The sequence below is a fragment of the Coenobita brevimanus genome, chromosome 85, assembly GCF_032717465.1.
Source record: "Coenobita brevimanus isolate Jiangsu-jjx chromosome 85, ASM3271746v2, whole genome shotgun sequence".
NCBI lineage: Eukaryota > Metazoa > Arthropoda > Malacostraca > Decapoda > Coenobitidae > Coenobita > Coenobita brevimanus.
Genome location: NC_137038.1, coordinates 11,429,387 through 11,448,124, shown reverse-complemented (window position 1 = coordinate 11,448,124; position 18,738 = coordinate 11,429,387). Strand labels below are relative to the sequence as shown.

The 18,738-nt window shown below is 42.8% G+C and overlaps 1 protein-coding gene across 1 annotated transcript in view; it reads right to left on the bottom strand.

Annotated features, from left to right (window-relative positions):
• Positions 1-17,993, bottom strand: part of LOC145410426 (uncharacterized) — a 180,523-nt gene extending 162,530 nt beyond the window's left edge. Inside the window, exon 1 of the mRNA XM_080280579.1 lies at positions 17,550-17,993. Within this exon, the coding sequence (XP_080136705.1) occupies positions 17,550-17,993 (444 nt within the window). The remainder of the gene's footprint in view (positions 1-17,549) is intronic.
• Positions 17,994-18,738: the final 745 nt, after the last annotated feature.

The window sequence follows — 18,738 nt, the reverse complement described above, 5'->3', positions numbered from 1 at the left end:
TCTACTTACCACCCTGCTCCTCCTCTCTCTCTCTCTCAGCATCGTCACGAAACTACAAAGAGAGAGAGAGAGAGAGAGAGAGAACTACCTCGCCTTTCCGTCTAGTAGTAACAGCTGGAAAGTGAGACTAGACAAAGACATGATGAAGCTGCCGCAGCCCTTCTCCCGCAGTCCACCATCCTCCGTTTGGGGGATAGGGAGAGATAAGCTGAATGCTGAATAATTGTAGCAACATATTAACACCGGAATATGCTAGTCACGTAGAAGTGCAATGGGAAGGATGTAGAGCCGTACTATTGTCTTTTTCTGCCACTGAGCTACGTGGAAGAAGCCGTAAAGGAGACTGAAATCTGGGCCAAATTAAGGTGAAAAGAGTATAAACGGAGATTTTCGTCCTTATGCAGCCAATTTATCGTTGCTGAATAAAACACGGTAATACTAAGGCTCTATTTCCTTTCCACGGCATTTCCTCATGACTAACTACACAGCCCAACGTTAATCTCAAGTCAGAGCTCAGTACCGGTAACCATGATGGAGACAGCAACTTTACGCCGTTGTAATATATATCCTTTCCAAAGCACTTCATCGTGACTAGCTCCATATTCGTCAATCTCTTCTGACTCAGTACGGTATTCAAGATAGAGAGATGGTAATGTTACGCCAAGTACACACAGCACAGTTTTTGTTAAAGCCAAACAATTATCTTTCACCCCAATAGTCCGACTACGATAGCTATGTATTTAATATTCTTACATTCACTAAGCCGGTGCTGTCTTTATTCTACCTTGGTCTAAAATTGCCAGCTCTCCTGTTTGATTATTACAGTACCGTACTATTTTAACTTTAATGTGACCTAAAACTATCATCTGTTTATCCTGGCTGTTGACTTCTAACAACAGTGTAACACTAGAATATGGTGTTAGTCTGGAAGAGGTGTTATGGAAGGGATGTGACCCGCATCATCATCATCATCATCATCATCAACTTTCTCTCGCTCTCTGCAACCCTGTTATGTAAAATAGCTACAAAGGGACGAAAAGCTGGAGCACGTTCCTTACATTAAAAAAAATAAAAAGGTTCTCTTGTAGCGAAGAAGTTAACCCATTCAGTATAGCCTATTGTATGTATGTACAGTATGTATGTAGGCTACTGGTATTTACTTATGGATATATATATATATATATATATATATATATATATATATATATATATATATATATATATATATATATATATATATATATATACTGTACGGTAATATATATTGCCAACTAAAGCCCTGTCATCTCTCCTTTCCTGTCTATGGTGTTGTACCGGTAGTAACTGTCAGTTGCTGCAGAATCACGAGTCTGTTTTTTCAAAGTCCATGAAGAGAGAAGTACAGTACAGTAGGAAAGGCAACAGGGCTTTCAATGCGAATGTACATGTATTGTGTACAGCATTATGTTTTATATATATATATATATATATATATATATATATATATATATATATATATATATATATATATATATATATATATATATATATATAATACCGTAAATCCACCTTAAAATATGTTTCGAACTGGTGGGGTTATATATAGCCTAAGCCTAGCCTTCATCAACACCTTCCTGTGCCCTAACTGGAACAAATCTGCGTAGAAATGGCAATAAACTATACCCGGTACCAACAAAAGAAGTCGCCTGACTGGGGAGATTAATGGGAGTTATATCGCACTAGGTTACTCCATAATCATGTCTTCCCTAAATTAAAAATTAAATAAAATCGTGTGGTCACAAAAAAAAAGAAAAAAAAAACGTAAGACATCCTCGTAAGGAAGGTGCTAATTGAGAAAACCTCACCAACTGAAGGCTGAAAGTGAAACCTTAAAAAAATGCTTCACCGGTGTGTGTGTGTGTGTGTGTGTGTGTGTGTGTGTGTGTGTGTGTGTGTGTGTGTGTGATTTTCACTTTTCCTAGACTTGTAAAAAATTAATATACATCCAACGTAAAAATTTTTAATACAGGAAACCTATTAGCAGAGTTTTTTTCCGTCGTTAATAATCTCTCTCTCTCTCTCTCTCTCTCTCTCTCTCTCTCTCTCTCTCCCAGTTCCCAAGCAAAGCAAGTAGGTACTGATGCTCCTGCTACTCTTGCAATTTGTACTTTCTCTGGCGTACACTTGGCAAACTCTCTCTCTCTCAGACCAGCAGTGGTACACACACACACACATACTCACACACACACACACACACACACACACACACGCACGCACACGCACACACACACACACACACACACACACACACACACATTCTCAGCAAACGTATATATGCCAATAACCAGTCACGCGTAAAATAAAAAAAAAAAATAAAAAAAAATCCATCGCCCAAATCAAACATCCAAACAAGAACAAGAGAACAGTGGAGATGAACACCTCTGCCCAGAGCCCTAACCGATACTCTTACGTAAACACAAACAACAACAACAACATGACTTAGCTCCCCTCCAACAACATCAACACCAAAATACTCACTAGCTAGTCAACTTAGAGGCAGTCTTAACTATAACTATACTCTGTTCACTTTAACTTGGCGTAAAATAGCTATCTCACCATCTTCTGTACTGAGCTGCAACAAGAGATTAACAAGAATGATACCTTACTAGTCATGAAGAAGTGCTATGGAAAAGACACTGGGCCGTAAGATTATCTCACGTCTGCCACTAAGCTACAAAAGGAAGAAAATCTCCACATATGAATGAACAATAGGCTACTTCTCTTCATTATTCTCTCTAAAGTAACCCAAGTCTGACTTAACGCTTTCTGTACGAGGTTTAGTTTATTCTTGCTATTACAGTCGATTTTACTTAAGAAATACCGCTCGTATTAATAGGGTTACCTTTTTTTTTTTTTTTTTTTTTTGCCTACTGACATCGATGACATTGGCGATACCCGGTATACACCTTTCTTTTTCTCTCTCCACGATTTTGTTAACCTCTGGAGAAACTTCAAACTGCAAGAGTTAATACAGCCCTTAACCACGTCATCACTAGACGTCTCATAAACAAAACTGTCTGGTGGTTGCAAGATCAAAATAAATAACAAGGTACCCGAATAAAGGGATTAATTACATCCTTAATATGGCGTCTATTTTCATTTTGTTCTTACTACCTCCTGCCAAATACATTTATATGTCGAAAAATATTTCATAATGAAGGAGGTAACAAAGACTACGGCACATCAAACCCTTCCAGTCCGAGGTCTTCCTTAAGTAGAATCGTCTGGTCGTACCAAGAGTTAAAAAATGCATCACAGTACAACAGGTGTGTGTGTGTGTGTATATATATATATATATATATATATATATATATATAATTTTGTTTTACGCCTGGTATCCCTGAAGGCCTAAGGCGTTGCCCCTGGGTAGAGGACTTTTGGACTGGAGCATGTAGCATTTCGTGACCGGATGCCCTTCCTTATGTCTACCAATGACCCTTGGGTGGATTCGATCCTCCGACCCTTCGGTCAGAGCGGAGCGCTCTAACCCACTGAGCCACGGCTGATATATATATATATATATATATATATATATATATATATATATATATATATACACACACACACATCTTTGGCTCAATCTTTCTCTATGCAGTACCATGAATTTTTTTTCCTTCCTACCACCAAACAATTTTATTCAGCTTGTCAAGAACCTTTTCGAGTGGATGGCAAAAAATCCCCCGTAGCTACCTCTTTCCCCATTAACCCTTTGGCAACAAGACTTAGCTGCGTTGCTCAAAATCAACGGGTTGCAAGAATGAAATGCAACACAAGCTACGTCATCGGATTGAGAAGGATGAGTTACACAGCCCAGGCTAAGCACTCTAACCATCTCCACGATTCAGTACCATAGCTCTTGTTACCAACGGACGACTTTATTCAACTTAGGAAGGGCTGCTGCAGAAATACAGCGTCTGAAGGGTATTGTCAAACTCATCCAGTTCAAAAACTCTCTTTAAACTGATTATAACTTCTGACCCTAATGAGACAATACTGAAGAGGTTAACAAGTAACAATACTACAACTACTGCTATTACTAGTACTAGCAGTAGTACCAATAACAGTACGGTAATAATCATCATCATCATAATACCAGTAACAATTCATTACTAATCTTATTCCTACCGGTGTCCCAGCATTCCCTGAAAAAACATTCATTACATAGGCTAGCTACTGTACGTAGTTCAATATTAAACACATTTCCATATTCCTATGAATTTACATATTATTTCATTATTTTTTAAAATTTAAAAATGCTATATTAATTTTAACCCCTCCGGCCCAACCCAGACGATTTTATTCACCTAAGGAGATTTCCTAACTAGGCGGCGGGTTTAGAATTATATATCCTTCATTAACACCTTCCCTACCAGAGGACGTTGCAATGGTGAATAAAATCGTCCGGTGACAGCAAGGGGAAAATATAGCATCGTACTGAACGGCTTAATGTATACACAAATTATTACACACTTCCATATACCTGTGCATTTTTATTTTCAGTACTGTACACATAAGGTAAAATATGTTTTCAAAAACAATGTTCTACTTATCTTTTGCTCTTTCTACCACGCAGTTCATAATAATTTCTGCAGTTTAAACAGTATTGTATATACATCTGGAAAATCATTATAAAAACCAATGCTGTAATTGTTATCTCTGAAAAACAGTTCACAATAATTTCTTTACAGTATACTCACTTGGGTCTTCTTCAAAGGGTATTCTCACATGATTTACGCAAACTTCCAGACACAATCAGCCCCTCAAGGGCATCAGTCACAGATCCAACCATATCAACACTGCTGGCACTTCAATTTGTATTTTTTTTTCCCCCTAAGACTTCCGAGAGGGCTTGTTGTTGCAGTGTTGCCGCTCTTCCACTTTTTCACACTTCAATTTTCCCGCTGATATCAACCTCAAATTACCGGCTTCACCCCCCCCCCTTCATTTCACAAAATAGCCTCAGCTTCAACAACACTTCCACTTCTTTCTCACCACACTACTCCATCTCGTAAAGAAGAAGAAAAAAAAGCCGAATTAAGGATCATGGAGAGCACGTTTGTAAAAGGAGAGAACCCCGTCAATGTTTTAAGCCTCCACGCACTTTCCCAAACTTCTTTTCCAACCACATCCCACGCCACCACACCACTGCACTAACAAGGAGCCTCACTAACCACTAAGAGAGAGGCCTTTGCACTTCTCCCTCTAACTTATCGGGGATATAACACAGACGGGCTTAGTAACACACTCAAACTGACGCTGCCTCTCCACGCACCCAAACTATCGTACGGACTACGGAGTGGCTTTCAACTTTTTTTCCCTCCACATCCCAAATCCTCCAATTTTTTTCATCACCAAGGCTATTTCAGAGTATATGTGACATTGTAGATAAATGAAAAATTAACATTATATCTATCACTGTTTTCCAGAGCATGAATGAAAAAATGTGAAAAGAGGTTGAAAAGTTGGAATTTTAAAAGTTTGCCAAATACCGCTATGTATATAAAATCCCAGCATCCCCAAATTAGTCCCTACGTACGAACAGACAGACATTCACACTTTCCAAAATAACGAAATACATCCAGAAAACGGGTAACCAGCCAGCAGAAGACGGAGATCAATACAGCTAAGCACATCAAGCTGTCAAAAATCGATTGGGCTTGAGTACACTGGCATTTTTCTCAACATACACGTGTTTTCTTATCTTCCATTTATTTCCGTTACAATGTATTATGCTGTTTATCGAGAGGTGAGATGGAGAGGCAGGGCACAAAGGAAAGATGAAAGTAAGAAAAGTAGGATCGATATGTAAGAGTGATCGCTAAATTTTGTGTTCGCCAAATAGCCAATTGCTGACAGGAATACGGGGAGAGAGAGAGAGAGAGAGAGAGAGAGAATGTGCTTAAGAGGCTACGAGAGACAAGCAAGCTGCGAGAAAAGACTGAGAGAGAGAATGTGCTTAGGAGGCTACGAATGAGACACAAGCTGCGAGAAAGGACTGAGAGAGAGAGAGAGAGAAAGAGAGAGAGAGTTACAACGAATGAGACAAGCTGCGAGAAAGGACTGAGAGAGAGAGAGAGAGGGAGAGAGTTACAAGGCCCGCAACACCATATAACTATAAAATTAACTTATAAAATAACTACCGGTAAGTTACGACATCAACAAGCTATTCTGACAACTGCATTTATCACCTATTGCAACAGTTCCATGAAATTTATGCTTTATTACTTATTACTGCTTTTATATTAAACTGTAGTAGCAGTAGTAGTGGTAGTAACAGCTAATAGTAGTAGTGGTAGCAGTTGCAGTAGTGGCTGTAATAGTGGTAGTAGCAGTAGTAGTAGCAATACAACTCCAAATGGCGAATTACATTACGAAGGATGGTGTTGTTCTTCACAATACAATTTTTATACGGATGGTGCTGGTCAGGTGGTAGTAGTAGTAGTGGCAGTAGCAATAGCAGCAGCAGAAGAATAGGAGTAGGCAGCAGGAGAAGGGGAGAGAAATTCGAAGCATACACAGCCTTGGTAACATTAATTTGTTGCTAGGGCAGAAGGATATAGGGATGGCCTTGGACGCAGCTTTCATTTTCTATTCGTGTTGATAAAAAGCAGTAGAAAGATCAATACAGTAGTAATGGTAGTAGAAGAAGAAGGAACAGTAGTAATAATAGTAGCAGTAGAAGAAGAAGAAGCAGTAGTAACAGCAGTAATAGTAGTAGTAGTAACAGAAGAAGAAGAAGGAGCAGTAGCAATAGCAGCAACAGTTAGTAGCATTGGTGGCGGCAGGGGAGTAACAACAGAACTTCATTTTTAGTTTCCGTTAAGTAACAACCTAGAGGCGATGTAGTAGGGCAGCGATAGTCCATCCACTTTAATCTGGCCTAAACTACTATACTAAATGTGGAAAAATAACAAGAGATTAACAATGGAATATGAGGCTAGTCACGGGAAGTGCTACTGACAGGATATAAAGACAATGTAGTATTATTTTGCTGCTGAGATACGTCAGACAGAGAGACACAGATACATGCATAAGAGAGAGAGAGAGAGAGAGAGAGAGAGAGAGAGAGAGAGAGAGAGAGAGAGAGACAGACAGACAGACAGACAGACAGACTCACCACAGTACCCACAAAAAATTAACCACAACTCCCTATCATCTTTCCAGTCTTCGACATTCTCCTGCTCACAATCATCAACAGCAGCAGCAGCAGCACACTACCCTATTATGACTATTATGAATGCACGGTGTAGGATACACACACACACACACACACACACACACACACACACACACACACACATGGAGAAATGTCATCACAGTGTCCAGAGAAAAGGAGCTACATATTTCACTCATCACTCAGGCCTTCGAAATATTAATCACTAGCATCGTCATATTCATCCTCGCCCATAAAAATCAACTGTTTTTAATTCCATCTATAGCCAAACGCCTCAATCCCGTATGGGATGGCCACAAACAAATCGCCTCTAAGTCGCCCAGTCTCCTTCCAATTCGGTGCCTTCCCCCCAGCTTACACCCAGCACTCTCATATACCTCTCTACTTCATCCCTCCACCTCATCCTTGGTCTCCCCCTCCCTCTCACCTCCCTCTGCCTCACTCACATACACTCTCCATCCTCTCCACATGGGCAACCGCTTCGATGTTAATTTTCTCCTTGCGAGCTGTTTCACATCCACATCCACTGGGTACATACTGTATATCAATACAACAATTACAGTAAGTAGGCCTATGCAGAATTAACAAATTCATTACGTTGACCTCTATTTTATCCTGCCAACCTCCGACCCTTTGATGGACTAAAAATAACAATACCAGTAATAATAATAATAATAATAATAATAATAACAATAATAAGTATCATCATTATCATTATAACTAGAGGCCCCCCCAAGGGGGAAATCACACCAGCCGTAGGCCGATACATATCTAGCGCGGCTCGGAATATGACCTTGACCTTGGTCTACTTTCACAAATTTAGAGCTCGTAAGAGATTTTCCTCCCTACTACACACTTGTAAAATGTTGTGGTGATATCTTGAGCGGTTGCGAAGTTATCGTGGTAACACACACAGACCTTGAACTGTTTTCACCAATTTCGAACTCGTGATCGATTTTTTCCCTACCACACACCTGTAAAATTTTGTGATGATATCTTGATCGGTTACGATGTTATCGTGCTAACAGAAATACGGACAGACGGACAAACTGAAAACAATAGCAGCTTCGTTATCGTGACTGGTAATACTCCATCACCGGCACTGGAATATAATCCCTGTACTACTATGGCAGTTCTATTGTAATCTGGTCACAGTAAGACGGGTTTATTCATGGTAAGGAAGACCCCGTACTGAAGAAATATGTACCCTTTCGTGACGCTCGGTAATTTTCTTTTATTCCGACCATAAATTTCAGATAACAGGAGAGCTCCTGTAGTAAAGGAGTTAATGAAGCCTGTTCGAAGAGTCAAGCCAAAGGTGTGTAAAATCATCAGAAAATATTAAGACAATAGCTACTACTAGACGTCTGCCATGATTACGTGATTTTAGATAGGGGAACCTGGGAGACACTTAACCCGGCCCAAAACCCCGGTTATATGGTTACCACCCAGCGTAGTAAGTGGTTTCCTGGGTATACAGGAAACCATTTGGCTAATCACCCAGTGCTGAGACCATAAGGCATCCCTACATTGAGTGAATGGATGATGGGTGCCCCCACCTACCACAAGGCATACCCACCTACCACAAAACTGAGGAAAATCACAAAATACTCTGCCTTCCTTTGCTATCAATAAGGAAGGAGGAAAGCAAGGAACAATTATACAGTACTTCATACTAAAATAAACAATGCTGTGGCACAGATAAGGTGCACCAACACCTGCACCATCACATTACACCACACCATTACCCACCATACAAGTCATAAAACACCACACCACACCACACAGCACCATACCACATCACAGACCAGCCACACTACACCACATTTCACCACACTACACTATACCAGATATACACCACCAAACCACACTGCACCATATCACATCACACCACATCATACAAGTCATACAACACCACACCACACTGCACCATACCACATCACAGACCAGTCACACTACAGCACACCATACCAGATATATGGTACACCACCACACCACACTGCACCATATCACATCACACCACACTATACAAGTCATACAATACCAAACCACACTGCACCATACCACATCACACCACACTATACAAGTCATACAATACCACACCACACTGCACCATACCACATCACAGACCAGCCACACTACAGCACACCTCACCACAGCACACCATACCAAATATACACCACCATATCTCACTGCACCATATCACATCACAGACCACCAACACTACACCACACCACACCACACCACACCAGATATATCATACACCACCACACCGCACTGCACCATATCACATCACACCACACACTACACCTCACCACACTATACCACAATTCACCACAGACATTCCACACAGTATCACACTCTATGACACCACATCACAGCCACATCAAACCACACAACCATCCTACTCAATTATTTCTGTTAAACTTAGCCTGTGCCCTTTGTCGCTTATGGTCGTTCTTGTGGATTATTTTGTTGCGATACTGACGGCTCTGAGCGTGGCCATGATTTGTATCTTCCTTATATTTCCACCCCCGTACCCCCTCTCTTCGTCAACACCGCCGCCGCCACCATCATCACCGTGTGGCCAACTCTTGCCGCTGTGTTTTGTGGAGCTATGGGATGGTCTGGGACGTCTGTTACCCGTACCATTACCTTGCTGCAAACCCTCACCTTCCCTGTCTCCTTCACCGTGCCATCTTGGTCCTCCGTTCCTATGAGCCTCCCTATCCATTATCCTCTGTTCCGCTGTCTCCCAACCTCGGGATTCTCACAGAAAGGTCTCATTTCTGGTCTGGGCTGGCTTGGGGTCGACATGGGGTCTGCTTGGGTTCCATTTTTTCCAAAGGTCCGGGGCCGACGTCTTGTTCTGGGGTCGGCTGTTTGGGCTGACTTGACTTTCTGGAGAATATCCGTTGGACACCTCGAGGATGTACTGGATTCGTTTTTTGGTCTCGCGCTGGGCTGGTGCCTATTCCGAGGCTGAGAGGTAGTGGTAGTCTCTTTATTCTCATTTGGCTCTTGAGTCAGAATGCTGCCTTCCTCCTCAGCATCGGATTTTTCCTCTGATGAATCCTGACTGTTGTCATACTGTATGGGAGCATTTGGTCTGCCGGCTCCTATTGTTTCCTGGACGTCTTTTAACGTTATCAGCATTAAATTCATGAACATTGCCGGCTTCGATATAATCGTACGTGTCATCATATTCATCCCCGTACGTCCACGGTCGGTAGTCTCCTTCCTCACAGCGGAATTTCTTCATAGGTACTGGTGCCGCCGCGTTCTTCATACTGGCGTACAATTGCTTTACGCTTCTCTACTGTTCCAGGGTCCTCTTCATACTGAGCCACATTGTGTTTTTTCCTTCCTTTGTGTATCCTTGAGTGGTCAACCTGGGATTTGCTGAACACGTCAAATTCATCGCTGTTGTTAACACTGGCTCGATCCTGCAACTGATACTCAAGCTTGTTTGGCACCTTACTCTAGTCATTTGTGGTCTGTGGTTGTGGTGGTGGTGGTGATGGCGATGCTGGTTGAGGTGAGGTGGTGGAGGTGGTGCTCGGGTCAACGGTCAGGGGTGGCTAAGGATGTGGGTAGGTTGCTCTCCAGTAAGGCATTGATGACCTCTTGTGTCGGGCAGCAGCAGTATTGTAAACACTGCTTAATGAAGTGAGTGCCAAGATCAGGTGGCAGATCCTGAATACTGGACACCATTGAGGTCAACTCCACAGCACCGGGAACAAGGCCGTACCCATTCATAGCACTCTCGTCAGTCTTGTTTGGAATCTCTGAGACACTGCTGGTTGATGAAGACTGTAGTTTATGATGGGTTATGTCAGCAGTCACCCCACCATCATCCAGCGCTGTAGTCACATCATGGTGACTGCACTCTGCTGGCTGACCTTCCTAAGTTAGGAGGCTTGATATATCTCACTACCCATAAATGACTACATGATGCATCCAGAGGATAATTAACAAACATTATCTATGTGTGATGAACAAAGGTAAGTGACAGTCATGACCTGTGAAGCTGAGAGAAAAGTGAGTATGATGGAATGAACAGACAGTCATGCCCTAACCGTGAAGTAGAGCGGGATGGCGTTGACAGTGAATTGTGATGGATGGAATATCACAAATTTGTTGTATGCTGATGATGCAGTGCTACTTGCAAACATCGGACAAGAACTTGGTAGACTAGTACAGAGTTCTGTTGATATCTGTAAGCGTCGTGCCTTGAGAGTAAAGGCAGAAAAGAGTAAAGTGATGGTTATCGAGAGAGACTGGAATTGGTGAGAGTTTAAATACCTGGGTACAGTGATAGAAAAGAGAGGAAAATGTGCAAAATAAGTGGAAAGTAGAATGACACAAGGAAGGAAAGTAGCTAGTTCTATGAAGGCTTTGATAAAAGACTGAGGCTTGAGTGTTGCAACTGCGCAAGACTTATCTATGAAGGAGTGTCAGTGCCAACTTTAACATATGGATGTGAGACTATGGAGTGACATGAAAATGAAAAGTAAAGAGTGACAGCAATGGAGATGGGACTGCTGAGGAATGTATGTGGAGCACAGAGAGTGGATAAGATACGAAATAATGTGACTCGTGAAGATGTGGAGTGAGGAAGACTGTGGACACCACAATCGAAGAGAGTGTAGCCTACTGAGATGGTATGGTCATGTGGAGAGAATGGATAACAATAGAATGGTGAAAAATGTATATCTGAGCGAATTTGAAGGAGGAAGGAGGCAAGGTAGGGCATGGAGAAGGTGGAGGGATATGGTGAATGAGTGTGTGAGGTAGAGAGGCATGGAAGTCAGTGAGGCTAAGGGACTGACAAGAGATCGAACTGGCTGGATGAATTTTGTGAGAAGCGCATGATCAGGGATTTGGCACCCCTTTTTAACTTGACAGCGTTCAAACTGTCTCTATCGGATACGTTTAGATGAAGCAACAGAACGTGGTGAATGTTTTTGGCGTGTAAGATACTGCCAGGATTCCAGAGTCTTGGATGATGAGTGAATCGAAATGTGGCCCACTGAACTGGGCAAACTTGGGCTGTCTGGACGTTGCTACTCCTCACTCTGCCCTAGTGTGGGCAAGGAAATCCGGATGATGATGATTACTACATGTCGCTGTGGTGAAGGGGTACACAGGCCGCAAAAGGACTCCAAACTCGCATATTCATCACTATTATCACATCTCTTTCACACCTGTGCGTGGAATGACGTCAGGTGCAGAAAACAAGAAAATTTATCACACACACACACACACACACGTCTGCACAACTCGCAAAAATAAACTGAAAAAATATTAATTTAATTAATATCTGACACGAATAATATAATGTAGGCTAACCGTGGGGCGAGAGAGAGAGAGAGAGAGAGAGAGAATTACACACGAATTTCAATCCCTTCAGTCCGATTTTATTTTGTACTCTCTTACTACCAGCGGACGATTTTGCCCAGCTTACAAAGGGGCGTCAGGCAGTGAAGGGGTTTATTGGAGTCTGTATGTAACCTATCCAGTTCCGGAAGTCTCTCCCATGCTGAATACAATTGTCTGGTTGAAGCAATAATAGGTCACCGAGGATGTAACGTGTGAATTGGTTAACGGCACTTTGAACAAAACCGAAAGAAACAATTAAATGAGAGAGAGAGAGAGAGAGAGAGAGAGAGAGAGAGAGAGAGAGAGAGAGAGAGAAATGATGTCAGGAAACAGTACTCTTGCAGTTTCAGTCACAACCCTCACTTAAGTTAATTAGGCTACTTTCATTGTTAGATTTGATTAGACACGGCTGTTAGGTTAGGAAAGTACTGGATTATTTAACTAGGTTGGTAAGACTGGCTAGAAAAAAAAAAAAAAAAAAAATTATCCGACATTCCATATTTTCCGAAACTAAATGAAAACACAACAGACAAATACAAAAAAGAAATAATCGAAAGACATATACATCCAATAAAGTAAAAAAAAAGAAAAGAAAAAAAGAAAGAAAATAGAAAGAGAACGTCAAGGTTGTCACTTCCACTAGTTACCCATCTATTCTCACGTTCTCTAATGTTGTATGCCACTTAAGAAAACGAAAAATGTTCCTGCTTTATTAGGGGTAACTGTTATTATCATGCCTGTGTCGACATTGTGACCTGATAAATTATATACTTATTTTAATTGTGTGTGTGTGTGTGTGTGTGTGTGTGTGTGTGTAACGAAGGGTCAACTGATGCAAAGGTAAGGGAAGAAATGGGTTCTGTAACGGTGAAGAATTTGGCCAATGCTATGAATTTTTACTCATGCTTAGCACTAGAAAAATCTCTCTCTCTCTCTCTCTCTCTCTCTCTCTCTCTCTCTCTCTCTCGCGGGACAGCCTTTACGTTTGATTTTCATACCACTTTGAAGGCAATACAAACCACACGGCCATACGGGCTACTAACGCCGCTTCCTGGCCGGGGTTGGGTACTTTATTGGAGCATCACGACGGGTTAAGGAAATTATGATTAAGAAAAGATGAAGTAAAAGCGACACTAAACAGAGGGCGTCATCATCACCATCACTATTTATCTTCGTCATCTCACCTTCCACCTTTAATATGATCATCACGATCATCCATATCATCACACTCTTCACTCACGATTATCGTTATCATCCTAACTCTGTTTCCCACTTAACAACAAGATATTGATTGATTGGCTGATTACAATAAAAAGATCATGGCAGCGTAACAACAAAGGTTGTTGCCGTCATACAAGTGCATGCATAAAGTCTACAGTTGTCTGAGTAAAGTTGTCTGAGGAAACTTATTTCCTTAACAAACGCGAAGGTGACTCCTTCCATCATATACGCTTCCTCTCTAAGGACTGACAGAAGACCCATCTTCCGTCCTAAACCTTCAGAGGTGTCAACGCCGAGCATTCCACTGACTGAGTCTCTCAAGTAGGTGTGGCACAGTCAGTGGAGCCAGAAAGTCTGGGCAAGTACGGCAATACGTAGGAGGGTCATGGTAACTTCCCAGTGAAGTGACTACCTTTCGCTGGCACCACTCAGAGCTTGTTTAGAACAGGAAGTGTATCCCAAGCACGTTGCCAGGAGGTCTGGACAGCAACCTTAATCACAGGGAAGTAATCCCTGTAGGGAAGAAATCTAATCAAGGGTAGCTGCTGCCCTTGCTGCCTCACTTGCACATTCATTTCCCAGTAGTCCATCATGGTGTGGCACCCAGCAAAACGAAACTCTGGCCAGGACGGCTCACGAGGAGGTTTTCATAAATACCCCACACCAGTGGGTGAGGAAAATTAATATGCTCATGGGTAGACAAGGCCGCCCTGGAGTTGCTGAAAATAGCAAAACTAATGGCCTAACGGGTAAGAGTAAGTTGGAGGGCCATCAAAATTGCTGACGGCTCAACAGTAAAAACTGAAGCTTAGGAGGGTACGTGCCACTCCAGCTAAAATCAGAGTTTGGGCCATCGGTAAAAACTTAAACAGACCCAGCATGGATGGTAATATGAGTTAAAAAACTGGGTACGAATCACTACATCTGATGCCACACTTGACAAAATCTGACCTCAGGTAACATCCAAGGTGGAATGACAGATGTCCCCACACCTAAGACCGGAGTACGTGGGAGAATGAGGTACTGCTAAGTAGGATCCACATACAGTGAACTATACTGCATACCCTTTTCATCAACCAGGTCATTATATTGATACTGCATGTCAATATACTGCACACCCTTTTTACCAACCAAGTCAGTATACCGACACTGTATCAACCAACCGATACTGCACGTCAATATACTGCATACCCTTTTCACCAACCACGTCAATATACCGGTACAGCATGTCACTATACTGCATGTCCTTTTCATCAACCACGTTTTTTTTTTTTTTCTATTGCCAGACGCCTCAATCCCGTTTGGGATGGCCACAAACAAATCGCCTCCAAGTCACCCTGTCCCCCGCCATTTCACTACCCTGCTCCCAACTCACACCCCCCTCTCTCATATACCTCTCCACCCCATCCCTCCATCTCATCCTCGGCCTCCCCCTCCCTCTTCCCCCCTCCACCTCACTCACATACACTCTCTTCGTCAGTCTTTCACCCTCCATCCTCTCCACATGGCCAAACCACCTCAGTGTGTTCCTCATAACGCTCCCTATCACATCCACATCAACACCACAACGTTCCTTTATATCCTCATTCGTTAGCCTATCTCTCCATGTGACTCCACAGGCTCCTCTTAAATAACTCATTTCCACTGCTCTCACTCTTGACTTGTGTCCTTCCAACAACGTCCAAGTTTCACTTCCGTACGTTAGAGTTGGTATCACAATACTGTCATGTAGTAACTTTTTCACTTCCATGCTCACTTCCCTGTTTCTTATCACTGCTTTCAAAGAACCAGCAACCTTTCTTCCCTGCTGTACCCTTTCAAGCACGTCTCCCTCCAAACCTCCATCCTTACTCATCACACTACCCAAGTACTTAAACGTACTCACATTTTCCAATTCCTCACCATCCAACCTCGCTGTACATTCACTGACTTCACCTCTCTCAAAGACCATCACTTTACTCTTCCCTACATTCACCTTCAAATTCCGTTTCTTACACACTCTCCCAAACTCATCCACCAAGCCTTGCAGCTCCCCTTCGTCTTCACTCAACAACACAGTATCATCTGCAAACAACAGTACAGGGAGTTTCCAAACACTATCCTCTCTCACCAGGGCCACTCCAACATCCACTACCCTACCTTGTACCTCTTTTATTACCCCATCCATGTACAGATTGAACAACCATGGAGACATGACACATCCCTGTTTCAACCCAACTTTCAAAGAGAAAAATTCACTTAGTTCACCATCCACACGCACTGCAGCCTTCGCACCATCGTACATACTCTTCACAGCATTCAACAACTTCCCATCTACTCCATATATTCTTAACACTTTCCACAATCCTTGTCTATCCACCCTATCATATGCTTTCTCCAAATGCATGAAAGCCGCATAGAACTTCTTTCCCTTCTCTAGAAACTTTTCAACTAAAGATCTAAGAATGAATATCTGATTTACACAACCTCTTCCCTTCCTAAAGCCTCCCTGTTCTTCTCCACGTCAACATACCAATAATGCATGTCAATATGCTACATATTCTTTTCACCAACCACGCCAATATACCGGTACTGCATGTCAATATACTGCTCGCCCTTTTCACCAACCACGCAATATGCCGATACTGCATGTCAATATACTGCATAGGCTACCCTTTTCAACAACTTATTCACACTCATTCACTCTATACTACCATACCACCTAAGTACACTCTCTTCCACCTTCCAGTTAATAAACTTCCTTACTTCATACGCTATCTTTTACGAATCTCTAGGCCGTATTCTAGGTGGCATACGATAATTCCGCAGCACCCTCTCCCTAGTGATTTATTATGCCCATTACATCCTCATATTTTCTTTTATGTTATATAAGTATATCTAGTATTGATGCATTTCGCCCCAGTAACACAGAAAAGGATTTTAAAAAAAAGGTGTAATATGAAAATAAATTGCTGAGTAACAATTGCAAAGAAATCACCTACCCCACCAATAATATTCCCCTCTGTTTCTCCTGTTCTATCATCCTAAGAATATACGAAAAGGATAAATCAGTGGGCTGGCTGACTTATAACAGCCACTTACTCGACTAAGGAAATATGACAAGGCTAGATACTCCAGCAACGTCAACAAAATTAACAAGATTTAAAGACGTGAGGGTGAATGGATGCTGAGTTATGGTACAATTCACCCATCATCACCGTCGTAGGAGTTCAAAGGAGATAATACCATATGTTACAAAAGGTATGTTAACAGAGGGTGTAGTTGACAGGGGTGTGTGGGTCAAGAAATGTATTACCTGCAGGAATATCACTTGTCCTCAGTTGAAAATGCAGCTCAAGTATACACCACATCACTGTACAGTCATATTAAATAGGTAATAATAAAGAATAAAAAAACAACTAAACTACTGGTGCCGTGGCCTGTCCCTGCCCAGTGGTGGTCAGGGCAGGGCTGAGGTGCACTGTAATGTACTTCGTCCACTTTAACTCAACCAAGATTTACGTTTTGTACTTTATTTCCCGTCCATCAATGGCAGTATAAGATGACAGTATGAATCTACATCTTTTCCTCAATATTTTTCTTTTAATGCTTACCACCATATCCTACTCTTAATCTCTTGTTTCAGCTCAGTAATGACGATGAACAGACAACAATTTTTGGCTGGGTTTAAGTGAACAAAGTATACGTCAGAGGGATAATGTAAACAGTATGGTAGGGTATATATGGTACTCACTGGCAGATGCCTGGGCGGGTTGTCAATCAAAGGCAGGTTCTCTGGGATGGGTGCCACGGTGGGAGCCTCACTGGCGGATGGTAGGCGGGGGCGGCGGATGGGTGGCAGAAAGTCCACCAGATGGCCGTGTCCTGTGGTGGCGGGTGGGCTGGAGGACAGTGCAGTCGGAGCCAGACCCACCAGGGGCAGCGCTGTTCCGTTGAGGGGTCCCGACCCCAGCGGGCTGCCCACCACCATCCCCGCGAACAGGCTGCTGGTGCGGGGCGGTGTGCCCACGTCGCGGGGCGGCGTACTGGTGGCACGACAGGGTTGCGGTGGCGAGGCTGACCGCTGGCGTCGTACACGGGGCGCGCGCGGCACATCACTGTACGCACGACGCCGCAGGGGCTCAAGTGGGGGGACCTGCCCCTCCATCACCACCACACTCCCCTCCTGCACCCCCATCACTTCATCACTACCACACTGCGCCACTGCTACCACCACACCACACCACTATACCAGTACCACACCAACTCTTCACTAATACGACCCAAACAACACTATGACCGTAATGGTGGCACTATTAGCTTGACTGTCTTACAGTGGCACTGAGTGGGTCGGTGCCACAATCACTGCACCACACCACCACTTCACTGCCACACCACACAACACCACGCCGCAGCAGAGCAGTGTATGACGAGCACGTCGAGTGCTGAGTGAGTGAGGGTGGTTACTGCCCCGTGGGAGGAGACAAGTCACACTCCCTGACTGTTATCAAGGTGACACCACACCACTCCACTCCACACTACACCACACCACACCTTCCTCCTTCACCACACTCCTTTTTCAGAATCTAAAAACTACTCACTCCACACTACTTGCCATGCGAGGGTTTCTGCACCGAATTTGTTATATCCTCACACTAAACAAAACTTCCGTATGTGGGTGTAATCTGATGAAGTATCTAATTACTGTGTAAACTGAGTCTATAACAGTGTAAAGACTATTTTCGTGTTTAGCTTCGTATTGTATAAAACTTGTACTGCGTGTGTGTCTTTCTTTTACTCTTTCTTCGGGTGTGTGTTAATTATTGTCCCAACGAGGCTATCACACAGGTAACTGTCCCACGTCGTCTGCTGTTACCATCATCTCTCTTCACCCACGCCACCTGTAAGAGAACGAAATAATAATAATAATAAAATAATAATAA